Source organism: Rhineura floridana, chromosome 6, assembly GCF_030035675.1.
Source record: "Rhineura floridana isolate rRhiFlo1 chromosome 6, rRhiFlo1.hap2, whole genome shotgun sequence".
Classification (NCBI taxonomy): domain Eukaryota; kingdom Metazoa; phylum Chordata; class Lepidosauria; order Squamata; family Rhineuridae; genus Rhineura; species Rhineura floridana.
The window spans coordinates 80,845,266-80,864,174 of record NC_084485.1 but is presented as its reverse complement, the minus strand read 5'-3'; the positions used below and the strand labels follow the sequence as shown (position 1 = coordinate 80,864,174).

General features: G+C 43.3%; 1 protein-coding gene across 10 annotated transcripts in view; it reads right to left on the bottom strand.

Annotated features, from left to right (window-relative positions):
• PTPRF (protein tyrosine phosphatase receptor type F) overlaps nucleotides 1-18,909 on the bottom strand; it is an 834,986-nt gene that overhangs the window by 48,705 nt on the left and 767,372 nt on the right. For 9 of the 10 annotated variants that reach the window (XM_061632671.1, XM_061632670.1, XM_061632668.1 and 6 more), the window contains 2 exons: nucleotides 7,001-7,027; nucleotides 3,706-3,823 (listed from right to left, as the gene is read on the bottom strand). In XM_061632671.1, coding sequence (XP_061488655.1) covers nucleotides 3,706-3,823; nucleotides 7,001-7,027 — 145 coding nt within the window. The remainder of the gene's footprint in view (nucleotides 1-3,705; nucleotides 3,824-7,000; nucleotides 7,028-18,909) is intronic. The other variant, XM_061632676.1, reaches the window with a different exon arrangement.

Here is an 18,909-nt window from a genome sequence, read left to right as displayed (position 1 = left end):
TATTGGAGTTGCTCACCCAGGAAGGTTTAGAGCTTAACTACATGCTGAGAAATATTAGGTGGTATAGCCCTTCCTCCCAATCTGGAGTCAGATTGCAGATAAAAGATCACAAGTTTGAATGCTCCCCTACATTACAAACTTGTGCACATGAAAAGGTAGCATGTTTGGGAGAAGGATAAGCTAAAAGCCTTCTTCCTGACATGCTAGATTTCCACAGAGAGGGAGTTTTTGACAGGAGCAATGTCCAAAAATGCCAACCACCACTGAAGTATTTTAGTCCAGAAACAATAGCATTGTACTTCTGAACATGTAGTTTAACATTTACTTTTCCAAGTCCTCTAAATTCTGTAATTAAACAAACATTAATTAAATAAAATCTAAATTCTATAATGGAAAGGACAAATACTGTATGTCTTGATTTCACAAATATCCTTAAAGTATGTAATTTTCTCTGCAGAACATACCTCATTTGGTCATGGAATTTGAATTGTTTGCTGAAAATCCTATGGTGAAATCTCTAGGACTGTAAAGGATTGGGAATACGGAACATTAACACAAAGACTGCACTTTCACTTAAATAGAGTGACTGATAGTTTGTGTCTCTTGTCAAGGTTCTGAAGGAATTCTGCCAGCTGACATATTTTATGAAAACTTTTATGAAACCCATGGAATCTGCAGACACTGATAATTCAGAATGCCAACAGGCAATGGACTGGAATTCAGATGGAAAGAAATCCGAGGGCAAATTAGTTAAGCAGCTAATCCAAAATTTCTACAGTATACAATAGTCAAGAAATTAGAAGAAGGCTAGGACGGGAGGGCAGCTATGAGAGAATTAGAAAAGGTCCTCAAATGCAAAGATGTGTCACTGAACACTAAAGTCAGAATCATTCAGACCATGGTATTGCCGATCTCTATGTATGGATGTGAACATTGGACAGTGAAAAAAGCGGATAAGGGAAAAATCAACTCATTTGAAATGTGGTGTTGGAGGACAACTTTGCAGATACCGTGGACCACAAAAAAGACAAATAATTGGGTGTTAGAACAAATTAAACCAGAACTATCACTAGAAGCTAAAATGATGAAACTGAGGTTATCATACTTTGGACACATAATGAGAAGACAGGATTCACTAGAAAAGACCATAATGCTGGGAAAAACAGAAGGGAGTAGAAAAAGAGGAAGACCAAACAAGAGATGGATTGATTCCATAAAGGAAGCCACAGACCTGAACTTACAAGATCTGAACAGGGTGGTTTATAACAGATGCTATTGGAGGTCACTGATTCATAGGATCGCCATAAGGTGATCAATTTGAGGGCACATAACAACAAATTAGTTCCCAACATTGCAATGAAAACCTACACTGTTGGATACTGCCTTTAAAACCTCCTTACATCTGACTCTTAAATCTCAGTGCACCTACCCAGCCACTCCTTCAACCTTGCTATTTGCAGAAGGGAGTTCAGAGAAAGCAGACTTGGGACAGTATGATAAAGCAGGCAATAGGGTAATGCTGTAAGAAAAGAAATCTGGGCTTTATCACAAGATACTGCAGAGATACCCAGACTCAGATCTGGAATCTCTGCTAGTTTGATGCAGGCAATTTTCACAGCAATCTTTATAATTTCACCACCTGTGCGAGCTGTTGAGAGCATAGCATGCTGTTTGCAATCAAAATGTGCTGTGTTTGAGTTGATGAACTTGTTCCTGCTAGGAATGTTGATGTGATAGCTGAGCAGCAACAGGATTCCAAATCTCATATATGTATCACAAATTAAGGGCTGTTCCCTTCAGAGCTTAACACCTGCTGTACAAAATGGATGGTTTCATATCTCCGTTCCACCCACAACAGAGAGACATCCTTCCCTCAAATCAGGGGAGATTGACGTGTAAATCCATCAACAGCGAAATTATTCAGTATCAGCACAGTGCCATGATAACTGCTATCCTGTGTGGGATTGTGGCATCCAGAGCCAACTCACAATAGTGAAGTGGTATTCTGGATTTGGCTAACTTGTGATGAAGTTGCCATGTGAATGTCATAAAGGTATGGTGTCTAGCAGGTTTAATCTGTTTAGCTGGACATTGTGGTGGCAGAGTGAACAGAGCAGATATCATTGCATGAATCAAGAAAGAGAGATACTGATGAGAGAAGAAGCATAGAATATGACTCTGATATCAGCTGTTACTGGCAGCAGAGAAATCAAAGCACCAGAAAGATGCTCCTAAGAGAAGATAGTGTAGCTCTGTACCTGAAACTAATGTGAAATTAGGGGACTGATGGCAAGGCCCAATGAGTAAATATGAGATAAGGACTAGACTAAATCAGTTACTTCCATGTGAGAACAAGCCTCCAACATCTCAAAATCAACCCTCCCAAGTGCCTGGCTTAGATCTCTACCAAGACATTAACATTTCTGGAGTCTCTATACCCATCCATGGGAAGAGCAGACTTCGAGAACCAACTAGTATGGAATTTGACAAATGCAAGGGCAGGGTGGGCAGTAACTTTATTGAAAGGCTTTTGGTCTCCATGATTCATATGCAGACACACAGAGTCCAGACCTGCACGCTGTTTGGATCCAGGAAGGATCTGCTTCATTCTGGGAAAATCCAGACAGCATTCCAAAACAACAGGAGAACTTTATAGAAAGACCTACAAAAGCTCTTCACTGTGCCATTGGCCACAGTGTTAAAAAACTAGTAGTTCCATAACCTAAGTAGATTGGCAGTTCTAGGCAAATACCTCTCCTTCTCATAGTGACTGATGTGAACCTCTGTGTGTCTCCAGGGGCCACTCTCTCCTTCTGTTTGCTGCCTCTTGTTCAGACAAGTACTTGGAGAGGGAGACAAACTATTTTCCCTGTTCAAGGGTGTCCTAATTCTGGGATTCTAACATGGCAGTTCTAAAATACACACACTCTCTCTCTCCAAACAAGGCCTCTATTGCAACAGGAGGTTGTTGCTGAACAAGAATGAGAAGGTTGGTCCCAGGGCAGTTCATTAATCCATTACAATTTTTGTACATGGAGATGGTATTTTATGCAGGAAAATAGATATTTATCGTAATGTGATAGTAAATGAATAATACCAGAAATTAGTATAATCCAATGAACTGGAATGTCAGTGGAATCAGGACAGGTAAAAAAAAAGGTATACAGCCCATACATATGGAATCTATTTCCATAAGATGTAGCAATGGCCAATAGTTTAGAAGGTATCTTACCTGTTCAAGGCAGACAGATTTTCCAGCAGCTATTCATCATGATCACCATATGGAACTTTTATGAGCAGTTTTAAATATCAGATACTTGGGATAAACAAGAGATGGCCATTGCTATCCTGCTCTGCTTGTGGCTCTCTAGATGCACTTGAATGGCTGCTGTTAGACACAAAAGGCCAGGCTACCTGCAAATCATCTCCATTTCAGAAAACTATAATGTATGAAGTCGCCCTTAGAGAGAGGAAGAGTTTTTATTCTTCTCTACTGTACAGACTATTTGCTTTCTCCAACACCTGCAGACAGTCTGCAAAACAGGGAATGAGCCCACGGGTATAAATGTGTTTCACCTTCCTGACCCCTCTGAAGATAAAAATTTCTGTCAGTCCACAAGTCTTCAGATGTATCAGTGACTCTGGAGCTCAAATCATTAAAATACACTTTCACATCAAGGATACATTTTAGTACCATTGTCTCACCTGCTCCACTTGTTGTGACCACCTTATCCCTGCTCCGGGCTCCATCCCCTTTAGTAGTGTAGGCTGCGATGCTGACAGAGTAAGTTGTTTCGGGTAAAAGGCCTCCTATGAGGGTTTCCTGGGGGAAACAGATTTTTTTAGCCCTTTATCAAAATAAGAAAGGAAGGAATACAGGAGCACCTCTGTCTCTTGGATATTTGTGATCGATCCATCTAGTTTCAAAACACACAAGGAGGAAGCCCTGGCCCTGAAGTTTTACTAACTAGTTTAAGAGATTGCTTTGGATCCAAGGCCTCTATCACTCACAGCTGGGTGTCCATCATTGAGCTGAAGTATTCTCTGCATTGGGAAAACACATCCCAGCTTGCTTGAAGCAACCCAGTTGGTGTCAGAAACAAGTTTTCTGGCCTCTGCAAAGTAGGCCATGGTACCTTTAGCCATAGGCTACTTTAGTTGTGTCTCCTGTGCACCTGCCTTTGCCAGTAAGCGCTCATTTTCATTAAATCACATAAGAACGTAAGAAGAGCCTGCTGGATCAGGCAGTGGCCCATCTAGTCCAACATCCTGTTCTCACAATAGCCAACCGGATGCCCATGGAAAGTCAGCAAGCACAACCTGAGTGCAAAAGCGCTTTCCCCTCCTGCAGTTTCCAGCAACTGGTATTCAGAAGCAAACCACCTCTGACTATGGAGGCAAAGCACAGCTATCACGGCTAGTAGCCACTGATAGCCTTAACCTCCATGAACAAATCCACATATTATTCTTTTCCAAATATCAACAGGGGATGAAAGGGTGGCCATGTCTGGAGCAGCTTTTCAAACTCCACAATTGCAAAGGCTAGTGCAACGTAGTGGTGGTTAGTTGTAGTCTGTGGTGGTATTCAATGCTCATCCTAGTTAGAGTAGACCCATTTAAGATAATAGACATGATTACCTTAGTTTCATTAATTTCAGTGGGTCTACTCTGAGTAGGACTTAGTTGACCACAACCCTGAATTCTAGACAAATTGTCTAGCATTTAATTCTGGATGAAAAAGAAATGTCACTGCTACAAACATGAAACCAACAAAATACAGCAAATCAAAATGGGACGGGGAAGAACAACTTTTCCACAACTTTTGCCACAAGTGAGCTTGCCACTCGCCAGAGGACCAGGGACTACTGAGTAGTTTCACCATTACCATCTCAGAGAGAATGCCAACAAGGGTAGATCAAGCTGGTCCCAACTGTACGTAAATATCTGTTAGCAATTCTCTTTGTTCTGGCAAACTGAGCTCCTATCATTTTCTTCCACTCTCCTTCCCTTGTGGGTCTTGTCTTTTAGTCTGTGGGCCTGGGCATGGTCCATGTCTTATACTCATTTACAAACAGTGCCTTTCAGCAGCATTGTGTATTGAATTTTAATTGCTGTGAGACACTTAAGGGAGACAAAGAGTTTCTTCAAATCAACAGGCCACAAACAAGCACATCCTTTTGCAATACCTAGCAGGGAGAACTGCTGCCCAATCACATAATGAGGGCATGAAACAGTCTTCTCAGTTCACAGTGCTGTTATTTACCTTATAGATACAGGGGCAAAAGACAAAAAGCACTTGTTAGGAATCTAATGTGACCCCAGTAACAAGAAAGTAGCGCCTTCCATCACACTTAACAAGGTGGTTATAACTGCAATATAACATAACAGAGGCAGGCAACTCATTTCAGTCTTGCCAACCGAAGGCACTACAATGGACAGCAATACAGTTAGTGGATCTCCCATGGGGTATCACTTGCTATAACATGCATTCACGAGAGTCTTGCTTCCCATGGCATAGACAGCAGGGAAAATTCTGTAAAAACAGAGGACAGGCAGAAAATTCTAAAGAAAACAAAGGCCAAAAGGACTGGAGGCATCACTATTGCTTCCTCAATGGTGTGTACTGAACTTGGAGGGCTAGAGACACTAGTAGAGGCAAGTAACAGCAAGACCCTGAACCTTGTCACTGGATATTTAATGGGAGTTGGATTGGCCTTGTGACCTACAGCCTGCTTTAGCTCTCTCAAATCTTCTACATTCTATGGACAAATTTGGATCCTTGCACAGGATTCCCTGGAGCAAGGCCTGTTCAAAGGCAACCTCTGGCAGCTTTCCAGTAGAATGTTGACCATTAATCGTATGCACCATAGGAATGACTATTCATGCAAAGAAATCAAAATATGATATAACTGAAAGCTGAGAAGAAATCTGTACAGTGATGGATAGATAGAATGTGCTATCTTCCTAGAAACTTGGCTTGTCAGGGTACTTTTTGTTGTTGCTGCTGCCATAGAATTGTTAATTTTTTTGATTAAAACTAAAATTGTGAATAGGCTTTCTCAATGATAGCCCACATAACCCAAATTATTCCTTCATTGTTTTCATTTGCAAACCCAGATTAACAAACCAGATGAACACACAGAAATCAGAATGACACCAAAATCAGAGTTCAAGTAAGACTCCCCTTTGCCCCTGGAGTTGTGTGAGTGAGCAAAATAAATCAATGGCAATAAACTGATATAGAGGGAGATACTCAAACACACAACACAAGAGGCTATGAACATCCCCAAAAGTAGTCATCACCACAGTCCACAAAAGATAGTAATTCTCACATGGGGAAGAGCATGCCCCTAGGACAAAGCAAGGCAGGTGGAGAGTAGAAAGAAAGAAGGTGGAAGGAGAGATGCTATACATAGGGCTGTCGCTGCAAACCCCTTCTAAGCAAATTCCTTCAGCTAAGAGGAAAGGGAAGCTACAGCAGGGTATGTAATGTAATCTCTCTCTTTCCAAAGGTAATTTTCAAGCTTGTTCCTCCAAATTTATATTTCAAAATTACTTGGAAAAATTGGATTTAACTGTTTGGATTTGATTGTTTTCTTATTACTGCTTCTGTTTCAACCAAAGGTCACAGCTAAGAAAACAGGGTATTTTTCATGACTTGGATCAATGAAGTTTAAAGATTACAGATCTGATTCTGCCATGTAATGAGCTGGGCCAAGGACAGTAGAGAGTGGGCTGCTCCCCCTGCATCTGCCTGAAATTGCATTGCAACAAGCTAGAAATACAGATTATGGAAAATGTCAATTGCTTTTCTGCATTTAGTAGCAATCTAAATGCCAATTTACTCAGGATTTGCATCTGGTGGAAGCTCCACAGAACAACTTCCCAGAACCATTTGAGGATAGACAGGGATGTTTTGACAGCACTATGCACACAGATTTCACAAGATGATCCTCAGACCCTTCTGATCCAAGCAAACACACTCACAAATGGTACTTACGTGGTCAATAGTGTCCTTAAACCTTAACTGACGGGGGACAGGAAAGAGGAAAGAGTAAGGGAATGATGATGACAAGCAGTGAATTATTAACACATGCATACACACACAAGATTTGGCACTAGCTGGATCCAAGTGTATGTGCTGTTTCTTCCACAGGCATCTCTCAGAACTCTCACACAAACCATTGTGGCTCTCTTTTTCCCCCTCCCCTCCATACACACAGAGCACTAGAGAGATAACTCTTCTCTCTTCAAACTCTGCTGAATATATGAACTCCAGTCCACACTTACTTGGGAACAAGCCCTCTTGAACACAATTTGACTTACTTCTGAGCAAGCGATACTGGATCAGGCTGAACATTTTTTTGTACCATGTTGCTCAAGATATCTGTTACATCTAGTGGGGTGCACAGGCCAGCTGTGGATACCAGCTTTAGAAAGGGCATATTGCCACTGTTAGCAATAAAGGAATGAACAGAAACAAGGAGAAACCCATCTGAGGATAAAATGCTGCTCCCGTGGTACTAGAAAACCAATATGAAATTTTCTAGTGGAAAGAGGACATAGAAATGTCATAATGATATGCTGTGGTTTGGCTCCAGAGCCTTCAGTGAGACAGCATCAGCCAAGACGTTCAGATCAAATCAGGAAAAATGACCTACCAAAACTTCAGGACAATAGCTCCCCTCTCCCCACCAGCTGAAACTTTTCAACCAGAATTTTATTGATTGATTGATTGCATTTATTATACCGCCTCATAGCCAAAGCTCTCTGGGCTGTTTACAACAATTAAAAACATTAAAAACAAGTATACAAATTTAAACCATACCAAATTAAAACCCATAAAATCTGATAGACAAGTTAAAACACATGCTATTCAAATGCTGTTAAAAAATTCCTGGGAGAAGAGGAAAGTCTTGGCCTGACGCCGAAAAAGACAACAGTGTTGGTGCCAGGTGCATCTCGTCAGGCAGATCATTCCATAATTTGGGGGCCACCACTGAAAAGGTCTTCTCCCTTGTTGCCAGCCTCCCAGCTTCCCTCGGAGTAGGCACCCAGAGGAGGACCTTTGACGTTGAGCATAGTGTAAGAGTGGGTTTTTGTTGGGAGAGGCGTTCCATCAGGTATTGTGGTCCTAAGCCATGTCAGGCTTTATAGATTAAAACCAGCACCTTGAATTGAGCTTGGAAACATACAGGCAGCCAATGCAAACAGGCCAGAATCGGTTTTATATGTTTGAACCGTCTGGTCCCTGTTACCAATCCGGCCGCTGCATTTTGCACAAGCTGCAGCTTCCAAACTGTCTTCAAAGGCAGCCCCACATAGAGTGCATTGTAGTAATCTAACTTGGAAGTTACCAGAGCATGGACAACTGAAGCCAGGTTATCCCTGTCCAGATAGGGGCATAGCTGGGCCACCAACCAAAGTTGGTAGAAGGCACTCCATGCCACCAAGGCTACCTGAGCCTCAAGTGACAGAGATGGTTCTAGGAGAACCCCCAAGCTACAAACCTGCTCCTTCAGAGGGAGTGTGACCCCATCCAGGACAGATTGGACATCCACTATCCGGTCAGAAGAACCACTCACTAACAGCATCTCAGTCTTGTCTGGATTGAGCCTCACTTTATTAGCCCTCATCCAGTCCATTGTCTCAGCCAGGCACTGGTTCAGCACATTGACAGCCTCACCTGAAGAGGATGAGAAACAGAGCTGCGTGTCCTCAGCGTACTGATGGCAACACATTCCAAAACTTCGGATGACCGCACCCAACCGTTTCATGTAGATGTTGAACAGCATGGGGGCAGAACTGACCCCTGTGGAACCCCATACTGGAGAGTCCATGGGGCCGAGCAATGTTCCTGAAGCACCACCTTCTGGAGACGACCCGCCAAGTAGGAGCAGAACCACCGCCATGCAGTCCCTCCCACTCCCAACTCAGCCAGTCTTCCCAGAAGGATGCCATGGTCGATGGTATCGAAAGCCACTGAGAGATCAAGGAGAATCAACAGTCACACTCCCCCTGTCTCTCTCCCGACAAAGGTCATCATACAGGGCGACCAAGGCTGTTTCCGTGCCAAAACCAGGCCTGAAACCCGACAGAAATGGAACCAGATAATCGGTCTCATCCAAGAGTGTCTGGAGCTGGCCTGCAACCACTCGTTCAAGGACCTTGCCCAGGAATGGAACATTTGCCACCGGCCTATACTTATTAAGATTTTCTGGGTCCAGGGAGGGTCTCTTCAGAAGTGGTCTCACTACAGCCTCTTTCAGGTGGCCTGGGACCATTCGCTCTTGCAGAGAGGCATTAATCACTTCCCTGGCCCAGCCGGCTGTTCTATCCCTGCACCGCTCCCCGTTCAAATAAGCAATAGATGTACGTGTGTTTGAGATAAGCTTCCTGAAGAACCAGCCAGAGAAGCATCATGCTCATCACTGTAATCTGTTTCTAAGTCTGTCGCATTAAGCGAAGTTACTGAAATTCCTGCTAAGAGTGCATTTACCAAAAATGTGTGTTATAAAGCAAGCAGATTCTAGTGCACATATTTATTCACCTCTTTATAATGTAAATATGCCTATGTTCCAAAGGACAGCTCATGAGGAGTCATATCCACCCCACCCCTGGCAGGCTAATGATCTCATGCTACTGAACGATCTGTCTCTAGGGTCTCTTTGCTGCAAATTACTCTATAGCAAATGAAGGTTTAGCAATGACACATATATTTTCACTGTCAGCAAAATGTAGAAGGAAGCTCTCGAAAACCAAGTGAGTTCCAGGGCTACTAGGGTACCTGCCAGCAAGAAAGGCTGTTGCAGATTGCCTGTGTAAGAAGGAACACCCAAAGCTTGTCCATCCTCTAGAACAGTGATTCCCAACCTGGGGGCAGTGATCCCCAGGGGGGCCACAAAGTAATCCAGAGGGGGCCTTGAACAGTAAAGAAATGAATTATTATTATTATTATTATTATTATTATTATTATTATTTAAAAAGTCTTCATTTCCTGGATGCTGTCTGCTCCCCACTGCAGACTACACCTCCCCCTTGCTCCAAATAAGAGGGGAGGACTTTTGCTGAAGTGGCAATGCATCTTTCAGGCATGCCAAGGGCAGTCATCTGCCTATAAAACATGTGGCAGATGCCAAAGGAGGCTGAGGGTTCAGCTATCAGAAAAAAGGGGGATTACTATTGCTGACTCCCATCTCCTCATACACCCATCTCCTCGCTGCTGACGACACCCTTGCTCAGAACAAGAGAAGAGGGCTTTTCGTGAAGCAAAAGAAGCAAGGCTGCAAGCCTTTCCCCCTTCCTGACAGCCAGCCAGCCTGCCTGCCTTTCTTGGCTCCTGCTTCGCTACCACCTCCTTTCAGAAATTATTCTTATTTGTAAGGCCGTCCAGATCTCATCTTTGGCCCAGAAGGAGCCAAGGAGCAGTGAGGACGCTCAGGACTTGTCCACCCCCCGCATCTCTGAGGCCAAATGTGTGTGCCAGCATCCCCCTTTTCTTCCACCTACATTCCAGCCCCGCAATCTCTCTCTCCAAGGTGCTGCAGCAGTTGAGGGCTTCCCCCCTCCCATGTGCCTGAATGCTTACAGATGCTTGCAGGAGAGGCAGGTGTGCTTGTGTGTGTGCATGCGCTGATCTGTCTTCTGCTCCACTCTCACATCCCAAGCGCACACTAACCCAGTCATCAGTTCTGATGATCATCCCAGGGCCTAAAAACACCAACCCCCTCCTCAATCTAGCCACCCTTTTGTCTTCACAACGTAGCATCCCCATCATGGCCACACTGCTGCTGCTTTATTATTATTATTTTTTAAAAGCTCAGCAGGTTGGCTGAGGCTGGGGTCCACACACTGCAGCTGAAAGGTATATATTTATTTAATTATTATTACATTTACATCCCACCTTTCCTCCAAGTTGCTCAACGTGGTGCACATGGTTCCCCTCCCCCTTCCCATTTTATCCTTACACAGACCCTGTGAGAAAGGTCAGGCTGAGAGACTGATCCAAGGTCACCCAGCGGGCTTCATGGCTGGGCGGGGATTTGAACCTGGATCTTAGTCCAACACTGTAATCCACTGGTGTTGGGAGACAGGACTGTACATCTTCAGACTGGGGCAGGGGAGGGGGATACCAATTTGACTGCACCTTTGCATAAGAAAAGAAAGCAACATCTCCCTATCTGCAGAGAACTTTTTATGGAAAGGGATATTTGGACATCTGAATTTGCCACACACCATTTTTTTCAATTAACAGAGACTAAAATACATTATCATGAGGGGGGTCATGAAATTTTTTGAGCTTACAAAGAGAGTCCCATACTCATAAAGGTTGGGAAGCACTGCTCTAGAAGTAATCAAGCTAGCCACAGAAGGCTGCTTGGAAAGTTTTTCCTCCCACCCTGCTTCCTCTACTTCAAAAAATGTACTGCCACTTTCTCTAATTATTGCCCCCTTCCATTCCCAACAGCAGCATTTTTAAAATGTGTTATTGTGTTTTGTAAACATTTATTTTTTAAATGATACAAACAATACTTTATAAATGCTTAACCAACAACTATGCAAAGGGAGGTTCAAAGGGTGGAGAATTAATAAAGGAAGAGGAAAGGAATACACTGAATAAGAAATAGAGAAATTAGTAGTATGTTTAAATTCCACCCCCACCCCCGAGCAAGGCACCCTGTCTGCAAAAGGAGACTTCAGGAACCCACTAAGGAAATTTAAGCTGGTCTTCCTGGAGGAGCAAAGTACTGGGAAGATATCCCTGAGCACAATGTTCATGTATGACGGTTTTGACAACAAATAACACTGTAGAGGAGAGCTCATTCTCCTAGGATGAATGAGCCACTAAATGGCACCATTATCCATGGCAATGATATTAACAGCTATCTTGAAGACCAAAGGAACAAGAAAATATGTATTAAACAGCTCATCCCTGCAGTGGTGCAATCCCTGCAGCTACTGTACATTAAATCAAAGACTGACTGGTTTCTTGCTCAGCCATCTGCAGGGTTGTGGGATTGAAAAGGTCCGTAAGTTGCTCTGTGTAGATCAGAATTTGAGTTCCTCTGTCTGTAATAAACTTGCTTTCTCTCTAGTTAATTAATAACTACATTTATTGGCTGCCTATGCAGAACTCTTTCACCAATATGCAGAGCTTGGAAAAGTTACTTTTTTGAACAACAACTCCCAGCATGCGCTGGCTGGGGCTGATGGGAGTTGTAGTTCAAAAAAGTAACTTTTCCAAGCTCTGCCAATATGAATATTTGTTTGCTCACGTACTGTGTTGTATCCCACCCTGGAATCTATTGTGATGATGGGTGGGTTAGAAATATTCTCAATATATAAACAAACAAATGCAGGAAACGGAATTATTGGCTATGTGCATTTGATAAATTTCCTTCACGCACAGACGTTGTGTAAAATTTGGTACTAGGAAGAGATTTCTGCCTTCGGAGCATCTCAAGCTTTCATTAAAAGGGGAAGGAAACTGATAGACAGACACACAAGCTTTTAGTTCTTATGGCTATGAAGACTGTGAAGTGGTGTAAAATCTCAGGAATTAGAAAGATAGATGAATTCTGTGTCAGGCTAGGGTCCGGGCAGCTATGCCCTGCATAGGCCCTTGCCCTTCCTCATGACTAGCAGAAGCAGAAATAAGTTAAGAAAATGCAGATTTGTTTAATTCTCTGTCTCAAGCTATCCATATCAACCGAGGGGTGAAACAAGGTTGTGTTTTAGCGCCCTTCCTATTTAATGTGTATATCAATGATCTCATTCCCAGAATGGCTTCTCCTTCTTTTTTTCCCCATTCAGTCAGCACATGTAAGATTTCAATTTTGCTTTACGCTGACGATTTAGTATTACTATCCTTGAACAAAATTGGCCTTAAAAGGATGTTAGCCAAATTCAGGGAGATCTGCAAGGAGGAGCAGCTGACAGTCAACTACTCAAAAACCAAAATTATGGTATTTGGCAAAAGGGCACCAAAGTCCAAATGGGCACTTGATGGGTTCCCTCTGGAGCAGGTCCACTCGTTTAAATATCTAGGTTTACATTTTAATGAGAAACTGTCTTGGAAACAACACTTAGAAGCTATCAAATTACTGTGTGCTAGATCTGTTGGTCAGCTTAGGGTTTTCTTCCATACGAAAAGGGGCCAACTAATTAGTCCCACCTTTAAGGTCTATGCTGCTAAAATTGTACCCCAAATGCTTTTTGGGGCAGAATTATGGGGACAAACATCTAAGCACGCACTGGAAGTTCTTCAAAATAAATTTATGAGACAGTTGTTGGGGCTTCCACCAGGAACCCCATCTGCCCACCTTAGATCTGAGCTCGGGCTCCCATCAATATCTGCAAGAATAGACCTTTCTTATTTTAGATATTGGCGTAGACTAAATGGGATGGAGGACCTCTCTTTTACTAAACTTTGTTGGTTTGAGCAATTAAGATCTGGAAATTGGGCAAGGCAGTGCCAGGACAAGCTCGAGGGGTACAATCTTTCCATGGAAAACCTTTTAAATTTTAGTCCACTCGCTCTCAGGAACTGGATTTTCGACCGTGATGCCGCTGAAGATAGAGCAGCCATTGCTGTTGCATGCTTTTCTCCCTGGTATCCTCAATTTAAGTATAATCATGAAAGAGCTCTTTATTTTGAGGTTCTCACTTCTCCCCAGCTCAGAAGGACATTTACAGAACTCAGGTTTCAGCAGATGCCCTCTGCATATCTCAATGGGAGATACCTTAGAATCCCAGTCAGAGAATGGAACTGTATTTATGGGTGTAATCAGATTGAAGATATAATCCATTACCTGCTGTACTGTCCTTTGTATGTGGATTCCAGGGAAAAATTCCTGTCAGATATTATTTGGATGTTCTCTGATCAAACGCCCCAAGGAATGGTAGTGGAACTTATAGCTGACAAATATTTATATATCATATATTCGGTAGCCCAGTTTGCATTTGCAGCTAAGAAGCTGAGGGGTCTCTATATTAAGAATTATGCGGTATCATAAAAATTTATCTTTAAGGCCCGAGTGTTTAGCCTTTTAACGGATGTTTCATTTTAATAAGAGCTTTGAGTAAGAAGGGTCTTTTAAGCAATACTTTGTATACATTGTTAAGGCCTTTGGCTATATACAATAAACAATTCGATCATTAGGAACATAGACAGTGGGGTGTGTGATGGGCGTGTAGACCGCAAGGTGTTTTGCCTGCCTGGTGCGAAGGTTGCGGATATCGCCCGTCGTTTAGATAGTTTGGTAGACAGTGCTGGGAAGGAGTCAGTGGTCGTGGTGCACGTTGGCACCAACGACATGGGGAAATGCAGCCGTGAGGTCCTGGAAGCAAAATTTAGGTTGCTAGGTAGGATGCTGAAAGCCAGGACCTCCAAGGTGGCTTTCTCTGAAATGCTACCGGTTCCACGAGCAGGACCAGCCAGACAGGCCCAGCTTCGCAGTCTCAATGCGTGGATGAGACGATGGTGTCGGGTGGAAGGGTTTGGATTTGTTAGGCACTGGGGAACATTTTGGGACAAGCCGGGCCTGTACAAAAGGGACGGGCTCCACTTGAACCAGAATGGAACCAGACTGCTGGCACTTAAAATTAAAAAGGTGGCAGAGCAGCTTTTAAACTGACTGAGGGGGGAAACCCGACAGGAGCTGAGAAAGGTCCGGTTCGGAATAAACCTCCCCCCTGGGATAAAAACCAAAGAAATGATGAAATTTTAAAAGGGGTAGGCCTAGAAGTAGGCATTGTGAGAGCAGGGGCACAGGATATAAATTCAGAAGAGCAAAATTACCACAGGCCTAACCACAAGTGCCAAAGACACTTGAAGAGAGACACTGCTTACAAGTGCCTGTACGCTAATGCTAGGAGCCTGCGAACCAAGATGGGAGAACTGGAGTGCTTGGTCTTAGAGGAGAGCATTGATATAGTGAGCATAACGGAGACCTGGTGGAATGGAGAAAACCAGTGGGATACGGTTATCCCTGGATATAAACTATATCGGAAGGACAGGGAAGGACGTATTGGTGGCGGAGTCGCTCTATACGTGAAAGAAGGCATTGAATCCAGCAAGCTCGAAACCCCAAAAGAGGCAGACTCCTCCACAGAATCGTTGTGGGTGGTGATACCATGCCCCAGGAGGGACTTAATACTGGGAACGATCTATCGTCCCCCTGATCAAAATGCTCAGGGAGACCTTGAGATGAGATATGAAATTGAGGAAGCATCCAAACTAGGAAATGTGGTAGTAATGGGTGACTTCAACTACCCGGACATAGATTGGCTGCATATGTGTTCCAGTCATGACAAAGAAGCAAGGTTTCTAGTTGGTCATGGAACCGTTGGTCATGGAACCGACCAGAGGGACGGCAACCCTGGACTTAATCCTCAGTGGGGACCGGGACCTGGTGCAAGATGTAAGTGTTGTTGAACCGATTGGGAGCAGTGACCACAGTGCTATTAAATTAAACATACATGTAACTGGCCAATTGCCAAGAAAATCCAACACGGTCACATTTGACTTCAAAAGAGGAAACTTCACAAAAATGAGGGGATTGGTAAAAAGAAAGCTGAAAAACAAAGTCCAGAGGGTCACATCACTCAAAAATGCTTGGAAGTTGTTTAAAAACACTATATTAGAAGCTCAACTGGAGTGCATACCGCAGATCAGAAAAGGTACCGCCAGGGCCAAGAAGATGCCAGCATGGTTAACGAGCAAAGTCAAGGAAGCTCTTAGAGGCAAAAAGTCTTCCTTCAAAAAATGGAAGTCTTGTCCAAATGAAGAAAATAAAAAAGAACACAAACTCTGGCAAAAGAAATGCAAGAAGACAATAAGGGATGCTAAAAAAGAATTTGAGGAGCACATTGCTAAGAACATAAAAACCAACAACAAAAAATTCTATCAATACATTCAAAGCAGGAGACCATCTAGGGAGGCGATTGGACCCTTGGATGATAAGGGAGTCAAAGGTGTACTAAAGAACAATAAGGAGATTGCAGAGAAGCTAAATGAATTCTTTGCATCTGTCTTCACAGTGGAAGATATAGGGCAGATCCCTGAACCTGAACTAACATTTGCAGGAAGGGATTCTGAGGAACTGAGACAAATAGTGGTAACGAGAGAGGAAGTTCTAAGCTTAATGGACAATATAAAAACTGACAAATCACCGGGCCTGGATGGCATCCACCCGAGAGTTCTCAAAGAACTCAAAGGTGAAATTGCTGATCTGCTAACTAAAATATGTAACTTGTCCCTTGGGTCCTCCTCCGTGCCTGAGGACTGGAAAGTGGCAAATGTAACGCCAATCTTCAAAAAGGGATCCAGAGGGGATCCCGGAAATTACAGGCCAGTTAGCTTAACTTCTGTCCCTGGAAAACTGGTAGAAAGTATTATTAAAGCTAGATTAACTAAGCACATAGAAGAACAAGCCTTGCTGAAGCAGAGCCAGCATGGCTTCTGCAAGGGAAAGTCCTGTCTCAGTAACCTATTAGAATTCTTTGAGAGTGTCAACAAGCATATAGATAGAGGTGATCCAGTGGACATAGTGTACTTAGACTTTCAAAAAGCATTTGACAAGGTACCTCACCAAAGGCTTCTGAGGAAGCTTAGCAGTCATGGAATAAGAGGAGAGGTCCTCTTGTGGATAAGAAATTGGTTAAGAAGCAGAAAGCAGAGAGTAGGAATCAACGGACAGTTCTCCCAATGGAGGGCTGTAGAAAGTGGAGTCCCTCAAGGATCGGTATTGGGACCTGTACTTTTCAACTTGTTCATTAATGACCTAGAATTAGGAGTGAGCAGTGAAGTGGCCAAGTTTGCTGACGACACTAAATTGTTCAGGGTTGTTAGAACAAAAAGGGATTGCGAAGAGCTCCAAAAAGACCTCTCCAAACTGAGTAAATGGGCAGAAAAATGGCAAATTCAATATAAACAAGTGTAAAATTATGCATATTGGAGCAAAAAATCTGAATTTCACATATACGCTCATGGGGTCTGAACTGGCAGTGACCGACCAGGAGAGAGACCTCGGGGTTGTAGTGGACAGCACAATGAAAATGTCGACCCAGTGTGCGGCAGCTGTGAAAAAGGCAAATTCCATGCTAGCGATAATTAGGAAAGGTATTGAAAATAAAACAGCCGATATCATAATGCCATTGTATAAATCTATGGTGCGGCCGCATTTGGAATAGTGTGTACAGTTCTGGTCGCCTCATCTCAAAAAGGATATTATAGAGTTGGAAAAGGTTCAGAAGAGGGCAACCAGAATGATCAAGGGGATGGAGCGACTCCCTTACGAGGAAAGGTTGCAGCATTTGGGGCTTTTTAGTTTAGAGAAAAGGCGGGTCAGAGGAGACATGATAGAAGTGTATAAAATTATGCATGGCATTGAGAAAGTGGATAGAGAAAAGTTCTTCTCCCTCTCTCATAATACTAGAACTCGTGGACATTCAAAGAAGCTGAATGTTGGAAGATTCAGGACAGACAAAAGGAAGTACTTCTTTACTCAGCGCATAGTTAAACTATGGAATTTGCTCCCACAAGATGCAGTAATGGCCACCAGCTTGGATGGCTTTAAAAGAAGATTAGACAAATTCATGGAGGACAGGGCTATCAATGGCTACTAGCCATGATGGCTGTGCTGTGCCACCCTAGTCAGAGGCAGCATGCTTCTGAAAACCAGTTGCCGGAAGCACCAGGAGGGGAGAGTGTTGTTGCACTCGGGTCCTGCTTGCGGGCTTCCCCCAGGCACCTGGTTGGCCACTGTGAGAACAGGATGCTGGACTAGATGGGCCACTGGCCTGATCCAGCAGGCTCTTCTTATGTTCTTATGTTCTTAAAGGTCTGACTGAGATTTGTTTAATTTGTGTGAGAAATACGAGTTAAATAATTCAGCTTTTCTTGACAAGGAATTTGGATTGGTAAGCACAGCACACTCAGACTTGATGAAGGCCTGTTTCATAGCTTACACTTGCAGTGTGGCAACTGACCACTGAGTAACTTTGCCCCAGAAAAAGAGTTATACTGGAGTGCTCAGAACTGCCCAAACTGTGAGGAGCTGCTTTCCATAACCAGTTACCCATGCAGAATTGCACCCATGCCAAGATAACCATTCCACCCCCCCAAGGAATAACATGTACAAGGATAGTTTGCAAAGTCTCAATACACTCCATGCAGTGACATTTCTGCATCAGCCTTAAAGGGGAGTAGTAGTCCCAGAAGACGATGCTGGAAGACTACTGCTCATCCCCTTGGCTTATGGCAGGGATAGAGACTCATGGCTCTCCAGATGTTGTTGGACTACTACTTCCATCATCTCTGATCATCGACCATACTGGCTGAAGTTGATGGGAGTTGGAGTCCAGCAACATCTGGAGGACTCCTGTGTTGCAGGGTTCTCTCTCATACTATTCAACATCCACATAGTATCACTGACAGAGATCATCTGAGGATTTTGGCTGGATGCCACAAATTTTCTCACAACCCTCCTCTTTCTGTGTAAGCCCAGGCAGGCTATGGAGATCCAGAACCAGTGTCTGACTGCATTAAGGAATTGGATGTAGGCTAACAAACTGAGATTTAATCCAGATAAACCACAGGTGCTGTTGGTCAGTAGGGAAGTCATGATTAGGTGTACAACCTGCTCTGGACAGGGTTACAGTCCCCTTCAAAGGCCAGGTGCACAGTGTGGATGTGTTCCAGTGTGGATGTGTTTTATTAATCAGTGGTAATTATATTTTCATTAGAAATGTAAGTTAGTTTGGGGGCCCTGTGTGAAGCTGGAAAAATCAGGTGTAAATGGTTTAAATAAAGCCAGAAATATCTGCTTGCTGTAGGGCTTTTATGCACTGCTGCTTTTTAATTCCTATATTTTTACTCAAGCTATTTTTAATATTTTATGTATTGTT